The sequence below is a fragment of the Lactuca sativa genome, chromosome 4, assembly GCF_002870075.4.
Source record: "Lactuca sativa cultivar Salinas chromosome 4, Lsat_Salinas_v11, whole genome shotgun sequence".
Classification (NCBI taxonomy): Eukaryota; Viridiplantae; Streptophyta; class Magnoliopsida; order Asterales; family Asteraceae; genus Lactuca; species Lactuca sativa.
In genome coordinates this window covers 254,573,314-254,587,892 of record NC_056626.2, presented here as the reverse complement: position 1 = coordinate 254,587,892, position 14,579 = coordinate 254,573,314, and the positions used below count along the sequence as shown (strand labels likewise).

The window sequence follows — 14,579 nt, the reverse complement described above, 5'->3', positions numbered from 1 at the left end:
GCAATAAGTTTAACATGTTGCTAATAAATGGCTGTTGACTCTAGTAAATATAGCTCCTTCACCTTCTTTCATCACTTCCATATTCCATGTGGTAAATTTTAATGGCATTGTTGAAATACCAGTGTGTGGGACCATAACGATACTGGATGGAGGTATGACTCAAGTAAACAATGATGAATATGATGAGATTATATTATCTTTGGTAACCATGTCATAGAGACCCACTCAAATCACAATATGCAAGATCGATGTTCTTGGCTTTTGTCACACTATAATCATACTAAACTCTTTGTTGTTTATTTTCCCAATCCATTTGAATTTTCATACAAGTCTTAAGCATAAGTTGATAGGATGATGTTAAAAAAAATGCGAATTTTCATACCTTGAACCATTTTTGTTATTTTCTAAAAGTAGGTAGGGATATTTTTTTTTTAATTATAATTCTACTTTTTGTATTGATGGTATCATATTCGGTCCAACTTTATTTTACAAAAAAAAGTTCGAATTAATAAGTGGAATTTTCTTCGATTATTTATTATTTAAGATGTAAGATATACATAGTAAGTTTTAAAGTAACATAAAACATAGTAATATATTTTGAACAAAAGAATTACCAAATCATACCAAACAAATGGTAGGATATTTCGAACCAAATCGTAATTATTATTGATCATTGATGAGTTGAAATTATAACCATTCATGGTAATGCCAAAACCACACCACAATTTGACCACTTATTTCCCTCCTTTTTTGTTTGTTTTGGTGAGTACAATCATTGTATGAATATCAAAACAACACCTAATTTCATGACCAGTTGACCCAACTGTAGCATACCCCTAGCATTTCAACATCACCAAACATTCATAATTTCATAGGGTAGGTTTATGAGCACCTACACATCGACTATAATATATATTTTTTGCTCCCTTATTATCCCAATCTAAATTTAATAAGACTACGATTGAATTTAATTGGACTAAACCAAATCTACAAAAAATTTAGGTTATTTATGTCGTTTGCACAAACAAAAGATCAAAGGATTTAACTGGTTAATCTATGTCAAACACAGTACAAGTTTTTCCTATCTAATCTTTGTGATATTTTAGATGATGAGCAACGCATTCATGTTTTATATACAGACAAGAAATCAAGAGTGGATTCATGATAAAATGTTATAATTTTTGTCTTTTCAGTCTAACATACGTCAAACACAGCAAATACTATATGTCATGTCAAATACTATATAACAAATAGGGGCTTGGGGCCAAAAAGACCAAGTCCAAATGCTACTTTTTAGCTTCCAACTAACACAAAGAAAAACCCAAATGAGGAAATCATATACTTATGGCATAAAGACAAACAAACAAACATCAATCAACACAAGTCAACAAAATTACATCTTTCAACTTCAATCATTTTCCACCCTATATTGTTCCAATTTCAACTACTATTATCTACTACCATTGACAAAATGTATGTGAAATCTACCACCATCGGTGGCGGCAACGGCGGCGGCTAGTGGTGGTGGTGGTCAACTACTACTTCGCTTGTAATGTTCTTTGATAAATTTTTCAGCATGCGAAGGGTATTTTTGTCGAATGTAAGCTCGAATGCATTTTTGGTAAGAGAAGTCGATCCATACACCATCCGTTCTCACAACAAATAGGCATCTTGAGTTTCTAAATTGTGGATGTCGATCAACCTTCAAAATTTTTTAAAAAATGGGAGTTAAAAATATTAAATACAACATTTTTCTTTGAAATATCTACTCAGTTATAGCAATGTCATTCAAATACAAAACAATTTTCACTTAGTAGATTTTAAAAAGAAAGTACAATGCTATATAATATGGTACATTTTTTTTAAAATATAATGTTTGCTATAGAAAGAAACGAAAGTTAGATGCTATAATAAAGAAACAAGTAAATGAAGAAAATTTAATAAAAGATTGTTTTTAGGAGACAAAATATTGGATGTGGGGTCTACACGACAACTATTGTGGGCCAATAACAATTCTAGATTTCTAAAGACAAAGACTTTAAGTTAATTAGAGAGTCAAAAATTCATTGGCAATGTAATAAAACAACTTTATTAGGTATTATCACCAATAAAGAATGTTATAGCAGAAATATTAACAATAAAATATACATCAAATGTCTATTTTTTTTAAAGCAATAACTGTTGGAAGCATGGTTGATGTAAGTATTTATTATGGTCCCTCTGCACATAGTTTAAGTCCACTTCTGATTTTGAAAATTCAAAACTTCAAGATTTTTTAAGACATAAATTGACAATGATGTATTACTTTACTTCATTTACTTGTTTTTATCTCCAAAACTACTCTGTAACACACGAGTTAAATAGTTTTTTAGGGCTATTTACGATGACGAGACTGAGGACCAAGGAGGGCATTTGCGTCTTTTTGCATATATATATATGAGAAATTGAGAGTGAGTGAGTCCCTGTCCCAATCCAATACATGTCAAGGCATTTGTTATGTTCTGTCGTGTTTTTAGGGGACACGACAGAACACAACAGATTGTACTTTGTTTGGCATGTATTGGACAGGGAGCAGGAACTGATGTCGATGAGACAAAAATTGTAATTTTAAGTGGGACAAAGACTCGCGCTTTTGATGTTTTGTATGTGCAAAAGACGTAAATGCCCTCATGACTGATAACAGTTGATTTACTTTAATGATTTGTTGGTCAACAGGACCAGGCATGATTAAGGGTCCAACCACCAACAATATGTCCTAGACTGACAGCTAAATCTTAAATGGTATGTATCACTTAGGGGATTTTACTTTTCTCCTAAAATCAAGCACGTTGTATAAATTAAACCGACATTTTTTCTACTCACATGAGGGTAGATAAGTCATTAATAAAATTGACAAAATGGCATACTAGAGGATGAGATTTGTTGGTGTAGGTTATGTGAAATAGACAACACAAGAAATGTTAATATTAAAATGATATTTATTATTTAATCAAAAATCAAAAATGTATTGAAGAATTTAGACAAGTTTTACCATAATAGAATCAAGGCCACAACCAATCTTATCTTCCGAGTGAGGATGATAAGCAAGAATTTTCTCAACCACCATTTTCTCGTCTGTTGGTGTAAGTCTTTCCCCATCCATATACCTAATAAATAAATAAAAAGACAATTATATCCTTAGTATTAAGTGGTAGTTCCATATCCATTTTTCCAGAAATACCCTCACAACAAATCAAGTTTCCTGTGTTGCAATTCTTGTACTTGTACTTTGTTTTTTTCTTTTGCTAACTGTCTTCTAGAACAATCTAATTATTTATGTAAAATAATTATTCATTGTGAGTTACAATATCTTTTATCTTACTTTTAATTTAAGTTATATAATATGATGATGTACATTTTGAATTTATTATGGTTATTTAAAAAATTGATCATTTTGTATATTTATATTTTATAAGACATTGAATATGCAAACATATTCATTGGGTTTTGATTTTTGTGGAGGAATTGGCATTGAAAGTGAAGGATGTGGTGGAGAAGGTTATTGCAAAGAAATTTGTAAAAAAAGCTATTAAAAATGAAATGCAATTTTTTTTTCTTTTTCATACATGCACTACATAGCAATGTACTTTAGTTTGTTGGTTAGTTTCTTTTTAAATTTTAACACCTATACTAAATGGCAATGTACTTTTTTTGTTCGTTTGTCATACCACTAAAAAAATAGAATAGAAGGGTAAAATGGTCATTTTCAACAGTCAGCACAGCCAGTCAGACTATTACTAACCCATGAAATGATTAGGCCGTATCAAATTATTATATGAGTAAATTACACGAATGGTCCCTAACTTATTTTTTTTAACTCGAAAGGTCCCTACAGTTTGGTTTTGTTGCGTGCTTGGTCGCTGTCTTACCTAAAAAGACTATTTTGCCCTTTATTTTTTTTAATTTATTTAAATAAGATAGGGTATGTAAGGTAAGATAATGTGAGGTGGAAATGGGGTTGGGGTTGGGGTTGGGGTGTGTTTATTTAAATAAATTCAAAAATCAATGCAAAATAGTCTTTTTAGGTCAAACAGGGACCAAATGCGCAACAAAAACAAACAGTAGGGACCTTCCGAGTTAAAAAAATAAGTTAGGGACCATTCGTGTAATTTACTCTTATTATATCAGCAAGATTTAAAATAAAAAAAAATAAATAAAAAAAAAAACAGTCTCAAAACAAAATCTTAGCCCACATCAAGCAATAAGCTAAGCCCAAATTAATCCATATATCATTGTGAAATAATATCGAGGAAAATATTAATAAGAATTGTTAATTGTATAGCCATGAAAAAAAATTATGGTTATTTTAAAGTTACTGACCAGTTAAAAAGTTTTATAAATTATAATAATTAATTTAAAAGCCCATCCTATGTCAACCTTATGTTTATAAAATATAACCTAATTGACAGCCTTCCTAGATAGATTAATCTGATATGTTTTCTTCCAAAATAAAAGAACTTTTCTTCTTCTTTCTATCTTTCATTCAGATTTTCTACTTTTATTCGTTCACTTTCTATCTTTCACAGGAATTCTGAATTCTAACTTTTTATTAATTACAAAATTTTCTGCCTTTCGATGGCTTGTTGACTTGTTAAGTGAATTTTGACTTTTATAAGTTATGATTCTTGACTTCTTGTTAACTGTTTGATAGAAAGAAATGTTTAGGAGTCATAAAATCCAAAATTGATTGAAAATTTGATATCCAGTTATCCACGAAAATGAGTAATGTTCATAGGGTGTAAATGGGTCACCAAAAAGAAAAACTAACATGAATGGAGATAGACAATTATATAAACTAACACACCTATAAAATGCAATTAGATACTAAAGGTTTCAAGCAAATTATTGGGAGTGGGTCTATTGATGAAACTTTTCACTAGTTGCAATTTTCAAATCATTCAGATACTACTCATCATAGATGTATACCATGATAATGAGATGTCAAATAGATGTTAAAACTGCTTTCCTAATCGAAGAACTTCAGGAGGATGTATATATGACAACTCAGATCACTCCTAAAGATGCTTGAAAGGTTGCAAGCTACAAAGATCCATTTATAGATTTAAGCAAGCATCTCAGAGTTAGAATCTTGGGGTGGATATGATTCAGTCTTATAACTTAAAGTATATCGCATAGTTATACAAGTAGAAAACCCTATAAGTTCATATGCTACAATAACATACTTAAACTTGGCATCACGATTAAGGGTTTGTGCTATTTCATAACATCATGATATGCAGATGCTCCTCTAATCTATGTGTGTTACAGACTTACAGATTCAACTATTCGAGTATAAACAAGGAATAAGAAACCTAAAGCTTGAAAGTAAATTCTCTGGTGAAATTGTGAAAATTCTTTACTTTGCTCTCTTATGATAGTAACAATTTGGTCCTTATAAACCTTCAGCTAGCAATTTGTAAAAATACTCGCAAATTCGAAAGAGGACCATAATCGTGGAACATATGAAGCATGGATTTGTAAAAAAGTGTATGAAATAAGACGAATAGTGAAAACATAGACTGAAACCTGTCGGAGTGGAGGATATTTTTGATTAGGAGAGTGATAGGGTCGACTTCTAGGAGAATCTCCGCTTCTTTATCCTTCCACTTGCGATAATCAGGATCATTCTCCCATCTGGAGTCCTTCGGTGGATGACGTTTTGTGCTTAATAAGGAGGCTTTATCATCGTAAGTAGTAGTGGAAGGTACCTTCCTTATCGGCCGGGGAGACTCTGAGGCCGTTGTCGTGTAGCAGGGTCTCCGTATCAGGAAACAGACGGCAGCCGGAAGCGTTGTATTAAGGTGGAGGTGGAGGTGGAGGTGGAGGCGGAGGTGAGGGATGATGGCTCTGCCGAGTAGTGGTGCTGCTGCCATGGTCGGGACCAGACGAGCATCAGTGGGGGTTTTGTTTTAGCTACGCCAGTTCTGCGGCTAGCCTTTCTTCATGGTTCAAATTCGCGAATCCTCGGTGTCATATCGCTTCGTTTGGCTTTTAAAATGACTATTTAACTCTTTCTTTTTTTAAAAAGTTACACCACAACTTTTTTTTTTTAAAATCTATTCGAATGGGTCAGTTGAACCGGAAACGAAAGCGGTTCAACAACGATTGATTTTATATCAATTTTTAAACCATGTCGATCCTCAAAAATTGCATTGAACTGGTCTGATAAAACCAATAAAATACCGTTTGAACCGATTTATTAGACTTGGATAGATGAATTTCACTTAACTCATTAAAAAAACAGTTCATTACTAAAAAAATTTAAATAGCTCAATCGATCAGATTATCCGGAGTGTACACAACTCGAAAGTTGGCGCAAACCACTATCAGATGTAGCCCGACAGTTAAAGCAACAATCAAAGCAGTTCAGCGGTTGAACTAGAACTCGCTCATTAGACCAGTTCAACTAAAATCCGGTTTTTAAAATATTGTGAGACCATTAAACTCGAATTTATCTGCCTAAAATATTTTGTTCAAAATTATCTAGTTACTATAACGTCCCAAAAGTCACAGTAAAACAAGTATCAAATACAAAATATTTTGAACTCGAATTTATCTGCCTAAAACAAGTATCAAACTTCTCTACTACTCATAATACCCAAAATAACCTAAAGTCAAACTTGGTCAAAGTAAACGGTCAACATCAAAGTCAACTTCAGCTAGTCGCCACGTCATGGCCATCCTTGGCCACGATGTGGCCACTAAATGACAAAGTAGACGAGGCTTAGCCCAATTGCCACGTCATGGGCACTGGGCTCCCAACAGCTTAATAGTTTAAGTCGTTTTTCTTTGATCCAAAGGCTCCAAAGCTCAGATCTAGTCATTTCTAAGGTCCAAGTGGATAAAGTTTCCAATTTTATCCCTTTAGACCCTCCAAGAGATAGATATCTCACTTCTAAGTCTAAATAAGGCAAAAACATAACTTGGATTAACCCATTAAGCACTTCCTCTTGAAGACTACTAGATCCCATTTCCAAAAACATTTCTAGCATCCTATAACAACATAAAAATCCTTACTTACCAAACATGTATGTCCAATGCATGTCTTGGGCGCTTATTAGGTCAAAATGGGGGTTTTTGACCCAAAGATCCATGCATGGCATCGCAACTCACTAATACTTTAGATCCAAAGCACCATATGCCCTAAATGGCATGTAGATTCATAAAGTTACAAACTTTATGAGATCTCTCCACCCAATAATCAAGAACATGAAGATTAAGGGACATAATAGCTAGATCTAGTCATATAAAGCATAAAGATTTGTTTTTGAGGACTTACAAGAGTCCGCGAATGTGCTCAAGGTAAATAGGAAGAGTTACTTGCTGGAACTTAGCTCCCTTATTCTTCTTCAATGGCTTCACAGGAACACCCAAAACAAGGTTCAAACAAAGGAGGAAAGTATTAAGGTTTTCAAAATCTCAAGGGGTTAATGGAGGCTGAGGGTGAGTAAACCCTAGCCTCCTCATTCCTTTAAATAGGGAGCAAAACCCGGAAATAGGGTTTTATCATCTGCCAATTGTGACGTCGTGCCTATATACTGTCACGTAGTGGCGGACTTAAATAAACCCGCGTTTTCTCGAATCTTCATGTTGTGGCACCCATCCCACGCCGTGGCAACCTTGTTATGCTTAAAGATTTTTGGAAAATGAGTTACCTCGGGATCCAGATGTTACAGTTACATTGCTCATGTATAGATTCACTTTTAATATTCAAATGTTTCCATAGAAGAATTCGATTCTCACATCCTGAAATGGCTGTCCCTGTTCCTGAATCCACGTCTCCAGAATTTCCACCCACAAAGGCGTCGGGCCTTGAAAAGCCGGACGAGGGTTTGGATTTGGGTTTGGAGCTACCAGGGGTTGGTCATTGACTTCTGGATCAGAGTCAGAATCTTCCTGGAAGTTCTATGCGAAGTCATCATCCAAAAGGATTGGATGATTCTCTTCTGGCTCTTCATCGAGCCATCCTCCGTTATTTTGGTTGGGGAAGTACGGGTCGCTAGGGAGATGGAATCCAGCCATGTTTATCTACACGAGAAAAGGGGTAAAAGGAATAGTTAATAGACGTACTAATTTAGATAATTATAGAATGATCTTTATCGGTTACTTCAATACTTGCACAATGCATACCAGTTACATGAAATCAAAACAAGATAGACCTTCGAATAAGTGACCCTAACTCCAAATCCACAACCAAACAAGGAACGGGAAGTAAAGCAAAGAATATTCTAAGTCTATGACATCCTAGTTACATATAACCTTAGCTTATCCACTTAGCAACTATAGACCTACTAATAAAGACCTTTAGTTCACGTAATTATAGTAACAAAAAATACTCCTATAGTATTGTAAGCTTAGGTTATGTTCTAATGTTTTCATTGTAGTAGTGTTGGTAAGTTTTTAGACTTGCTGCAACACTACAACCATTCCTAGGCACATGCAAATCACTTCTCGGAAAGATATAGTTGATCAGGCTATATCACTCCCAGATCTGATTATATGTCCCCAAGCCTACTTGTGTTGTCCAACAACCGTAATACGTTTGTTCAGTCCTAGTAACACTGATTTTAGTATGAATGCAGGTATGTATACTTCGTTAATATTTTATTATTTAAAAGTATAAACTTTTGGTCAGAGTATTTTAATCTCGTTGTGTTTATAGTTTGTATATCTTTTATGGGTTGATATACTCGATTCACTATAAACAAAGCTCTGATACCAATCTGTCACACCCCAAAACCTGAACGGCGGAAACGTTCGGGGGCGGAGGACGTCATGTATAGTATCACAACAATGCATAATAGTAAACAAGCAACAACATCATCCATTGCATTAATAATATAATTTTAATAAAAGTGTGTTCTGTATAATTTATAAGACACCAAAAATATGAATCAAAATAAGAGATGAGTCTTGAACGTGCTCCATCTTCTCAAAACCTGGTCATCAGTACATGTCTACTGGTGACCCCAGAATACAAGTTATTTTGAAAGCGTCGATTAGCATTAAAGTTGGTGAGTTCATAAGTATTTTAGTGTCGTTGCTTGTATGAAAGTGTTTGTAAATGTTTGATGTAAATGTTTGTAAGTGTTTGTAAATGTTTGTATCTCCTAGAAAATCCTATATTTTCTACTAAATAGCAGCCTTCTACCAAGGTCCAAATGTTCTGTGTGTTGTGTTGTTTGTAAAAGTGCATCTTTCCCAAGTATTACTATCATTACCAAAATATAGTTTACATTACCGTTTATGTGAGAAGATCACAACGGGAATGCAATGGGAAAATAACAGTGTACGGTAGTATTGTATGTAAGTAACTACCAATGTACTAACTACCTTAAACCAGTTTGTTAATTAAGGTAAAATGTGATATGATTGTAACCATACCTGATAGACTAGTATAGCATGATGCTCTAAGGCATCGAAATGGTGTGAAATTAGTCACCTGTAGACCTACAGATCCCACTATAGCTAGCAGCAAGGCGTAGGATAGTCAATCCCGTATAGATCTATACACCAACTCACGCTCTCCCTCCCGGAGAGCGTAGTGTAGTGTATGTTCTCTTTGTTTCTCATACTAGTATATTCTCTATAATTCTCATAATAGTATATTTGTATTGACTCATGAATGAACTGACTCTTCTATGTTTCATTGTTCTAGTAATAGTATTAAAGACTTCCTAAACTATACCTATTATAGTTTACTAGAAATGTTGTTTGTATGAATCATCATGTTTGTACACCTTTTCTACCCAAAGGTGTTGAACTGAAAGTAGAACTTTAATATCCATATACATACACATAATATATAACTAAGATTCAAACGACCGTCGGACAAACAACCGAATACCCTAAGTCCACAACCAAACAAGGAACAGGAAGTAAGGCGAGTTATCAGTCCTAAGTCCTTTCAATCCTACTTATATAACTATATCTATATAGACATGATTTTGACAATATATAAGTTTTAAAGAGTTTAATAAGGAGTTTTTCATATAAAAAGTTTGTAAAACGAGTTGAAGTAGTTTGTTTGATAACACAGTTTAAAGTATAGTAAATCCATCTGTTTGATAGTTATTAATCACATGTGATTGATATAATAACTATAAGGTAACAACTTGTATCCCCCCCCCCATAAAAGCATTTAAAATCATTTAAAAGATAAGTTAAGGGGTATGAACGCACCTGTAGTGAGTGGTCTGGATGAACGAGTGGTATAGGATGCTAAGTGTCAAGTGAAGACTTGAGCACACACACGGATCCTATTTAGCATATAATGACACATATATGTATACAATTAGTGTATAAACAACTAATCATGTAAGGAAAGACACCCGAGAACTTAGGGAACACTTATATTGAAGTGTTAGAAGTACAAAGGGTTGCATCTAAGAAGTTTAAGGCCACACAATGGTGTTTACAGCCAATGAGTTCATGGTCTTAGGAATTCACGGCCATATAGTTTACGACCTCATGAGTTTACAGCCGTAAACTCATGATGATTTGTGCCAAATGGTGTTTTAAGGTCTTACAAACAACAAGGAAGTGTTTTATCCTCATGTCCAAGCCTTAGGAAGAGTTTAGGGCTCATATGCACCACTAACTAGGGTTTACGGCCAAGAGAGGTGCTCTTGGCCGTAAACACCTCTTGTTATTGGGGAATTGATGATTTCAAGGTGTTTTACATGTGTTGAAACTAAATATAGAGTATAGGGAAGTAATACTTACGATATAGAAGCTAAGAAGGTTGATTTTGGACCAAAACACTTAGTGTGTGTTCTTGGTGAAATGAAGAACACTTGAAGATCTAATCAAAAGAAGAGATTTCATGGATGAAATCATGTATCTTCACTAGATATAGAAGGATATCAACTTGAAAATGGAAAGATTACTTGCTAGATTGAAGATCTAAGAGTAAAATCAGATGATAGTTGAGAGAGAATTCAAGTTCTTGAGGTTGAAATGATGAATAATGAGAAATAAGGGTGGAATATCATGTTTATAGCATGAGTTTATGGCCACCTTGAGTTTACGGCCGTAAACTCATATGGTGTGGCCGTAAACTCCACAATATAAAGTTTATGGCTTGTTTGGTGCACAACGGACTCAAGCAGATTCTTCCTGACACTCGATCTTGGTGGTACTTGGCTTAGGATTCTCAAACAAACCCTAAACAGTGCTAGAAGTTAGCAGAAATAAGTCTGAATTTAATTGAATTGAATGGTTGTACAAGATAGAAATTTCGGGTTGTCACATAAAACAATCATGTTTTAAGGTAATCAGTACGTCAGGATGTCAATTCAAAAGACAACTGTGTACTTACATTTTCCCATTACTTTCATATTGTGACAGTTCCACTTGAAAGTTAATGCAAACTATTTTCGAGTTAAGATTGTTATAAACTAGGGAAAACTTGCATTTTACAAACGAAAAACAAAACAGTCGAGTCTAGTACATTCAGTAGAAAGGGGGCCTATAATGCTAACTTTATGATTCCTTAGTGTATACATCGGGGATATATATTAATCGGATCTGACAGGTAGTAGGATGTGTGCTTTCCGCTTCATTTCCTGTTCCTTGTTTGGTTGTGGGCTTAGAGCATATTCACCCAGCCTACTATTTATTCGAGTTTTGCTTTATATATATTCCGTATACACCAAGTAATCATAAGGAGTATCGGGTATGGGCCAGGTCATAGGACACTAATTCAATGGACCGTTTTCTAGTACAAAGCATACTTTTCAATTAGAACATTTGATATACAAAACTAGAAACTTACCAGTAAAGGGTTTAATCCATTATATTAAACTAGTATAAACTTAAAGGACCTTAGGTGGTTAACTCTATAATACCTTAGTTTATACATCATGGTTACATATAATTAATACCCGATAGGTAGTTGGATGCGTGCTTTCCGCCTCATTTCCTGTTCCTTGTTTGGTTATGGGCTTAGGGCGGATTCACACAATTAACTATCTATTCGATATTAGATTATATATAGCTAGTATAAACTAAGTGATTATAGAAGGAACCACTGTGTTTACCATTTTTACATAAAAGAAATAAGGGTTTTCTTAAGGAATCTTTTCATTAAATATAAAGGAAATATTACAGTTAACTCCGTAAGTACCAAGTGAATACACCAGGGTTATATACAACGAAGATCTAACAAACAATGGGATGTGTGCTTTCCGCATCATTTCCTATTCCTTGTTTGGTTGTGGGCTTAGGGCAGATACACACAACCGATTGTTTGTTTACTCTGGGTTTTATATAATTTGTATCCATTTAGTACTCATAGAAAGGATTGTAGAGTCATTTTTACTTATCTTTCATCAAAGCAGGAAATATAGGATTTTCTGGAGGAACATGCGAACTTTTCTAAACAAAACTTACAACTTACTACAACTTTGAACAACTTACTTACATCACTAAAATCTTATGAACTCACCAGCTTAAATGCTGATCTACGCTTTCAAAATAACTTGTATTCTCAGGAAACCAGTAGACAGGTACGCGCACTGGGATTCAGAAGATGGAGCAGTATAGCTTCATGTCTTATTTTGTTACTTGCTTTGTAGTCTATGTTATGTGAACACATACTTTGTAAACACTTTCTTTCTAATGAAATTGTTGTTCATTACTTTGATTACTATGATGCATGTCTTGTGATACTAAACATGACGTCCTTCACCCCCGAACGTTTCCTCCGTTCCGGTTTTGGGGTATGACATACAGTGAGGAAACTCACCTCACAGTCTGAACTAATAGTTGAACAAATCATTACTCTAAATACTGTCTCTACTGATCACCTATACAATAACGGCGACTTAAACTTTAATCTACTACCCATAATACCCAAAATGGCCTAAAGTCAAACTTGGTCAAAGTAAACGGTCAACATCAAAGTCAACTTCAGCTGGTCGCTCCGTCGTGGCCATCCTTGGCCACGATGTGGCCACTAAATGACAAAGTAGACGAGGCTTAGACCAATTGCCACGTCATGGGCACTGGGCTCCCAACAGCTTAATAATTTAAGTCGTTTTTCTTTGATCCAAAGGCTCCAAAGCTCAGATCTGGTCCTTTCTAAGGTCCAAGTTGATAAAGTTTCCAACTTTTTCCCTTTAGAACCTCCAAGAGATCGATATCTCACTTCTAAGTCTAAACAGGGCAAAAACATAACTTGGATTAACCCATTAAGCACTTCCTCTGTAACACCCCATTTCCAAGATAAACCCAAAAATCTGAAGATGGGTGTTAAGCATTATTTTATTCCTATATATGTATATATTTTAATACGAGTTTAGTAAAAAGTGTGTAATTGGCATTATAATTTGTTTGGAGGTCTAAAGAGTGCTTCCAGGGTTCGTAGTGGGGAGAATATTTGAACATATGGCTAAGGGATAATCAATTGGGCTCGTTTTGTAATTATTTTCCAACTTATATTGGAAATATTTCGTAAAGGAGGGGCTATATGGTAAATTTGGAGATAATTTGAAAGAATTATGAAATAAGAGGGTCCTTTGATACATTTTAGAAACTTAGTTTGAATGGAATTTTGGGTAAAGGGGGTTATATGTGTAAGGTGACCAAACATCAAGGACTATTTATGTCGATCTTCGAAAATTAAGCATCTGGTCCCCCTGTAAGCAACAGAGCGTGAGGGAGGGAGCTGTCTCCTGCTCTTGTTGCTTCACCTGCATCATCGAGTTATATAAGGAACAAACCCTTAGATAGAATGAGGAAGATGTATATTCACTGGCGGCGAGAGAGGGTGAGAGACATCGAAGCTGTGAAGGAATTAGGTGAAAGAAGAAGAACTGTGAGGAAGGAACTGCCATCGTTGGGTTTCTTCGCCAGTCGAAACTCTCACTGAAGCGTTAGTTGAGAGAGAGAGAGAGAGAGAGGTGGGTGTTTATTTAGCGAGAACGGGATGATTCCTTCAGCTCAAAATCTGCTCGATACCGTGAACCTGGTAGGATTGTTGTTTGCGTTATTCTCCACCTTTGCGTGAACCTCCGACAAATCCCGTATGTTCTCCAAAGCAGTGGAGGTAGGTAAGACTCAATTCATCCTTTGATTTCTTATCTCCCATTGGTGAATTCGATTAGAGAGAGATTAATTGATGGGTTTAATCCTATTTTCGTGGCCTACTGACTTTCTGGCGACTGTCTTGGGACCTCCAGCAACATAGTAAGGGAGAGGCAAGGTGCTAGTCTTCAATTCTTCGATGGCCAGAAAGAAGGTGAGGAATCAATAGCGGTCAGGGTGTGGGTTTGTGCGATTCTTAACTTGGTTGTGGAGGTTCCGGTTCTGATGAACGAGGATTCAACCACAATTGATGAACTTCTCTTGTGCGCCGCCTGGAAGCTAGGTACGCTATTTGAACTTTGTTGGGCCTTTAATGGGTTGGTGATCAAGTTAGCTAATGGGCTGGTGGCATGTAATTGATTTTATGAATTGGGCTTATTTTAGACCATAATTTATCTAAAAGGGATGATAACTTATGGCCATGAAATCCACTTGTAATTTAATGAAATGAC

General features: G+C 35.0%; 1 protein-coding gene across 1 annotated transcript; it reads right to left on the bottom strand.

Annotated features, from left to right (window-relative positions):
* Window positions 1–1,326: 1,326 nt before the first annotated feature.
* On the bottom strand, window positions 1,327–6,021 carry LOC111884843 (protein DCL homolog, chloroplastic). Its single transcript, XM_023881143.3, has 3 exons — window positions 5,566–6,021; window positions 3,032–3,146; window positions 1,327–1,702 (listed from the first exon to the last, which is right to left on the bottom strand). The coding sequence occupies exons 1-3, from the start codon at window positions 5,910–5,912 to the stop codon at window positions 1,532–1,534; spliced, it is 633 nt and encodes a 210-aa protein (XP_023736911.1). The 5' UTR covers window positions 5,913–6,021; the 3' UTR covers window positions 1,327–1,531.
* Window positions 6,022–14,579: the final 8,558 nt, after the last annotated feature.

What these genes read in the sequence shown, in the direction of transcription:
- LOC111884843 (XM_023881143.3), bottom strand. Translation starts at nt 5,912, where the DNA reads ATGGCAGCAGCACCACTACTCGGCAGAGCCATCATCCCTCACCTCCGC. An exon ending in AATATCCTCCACTCCGACAG is followed by an intron (nt 3,147 to 5,565) that starts GTTTCAGTCTAT and finishes TTTATTTATTAG; the next exon opens with GTATATGGATGGGGAAAGAC. An exon ending in GTGGCCTTGATTCTATTATG is followed by an intron (nt 1,703 to 3,031) that starts GTAAAACTTGTC and finishes AAAATTTTGAAG; the next exon opens with GTTGATCGACATCCACAATT.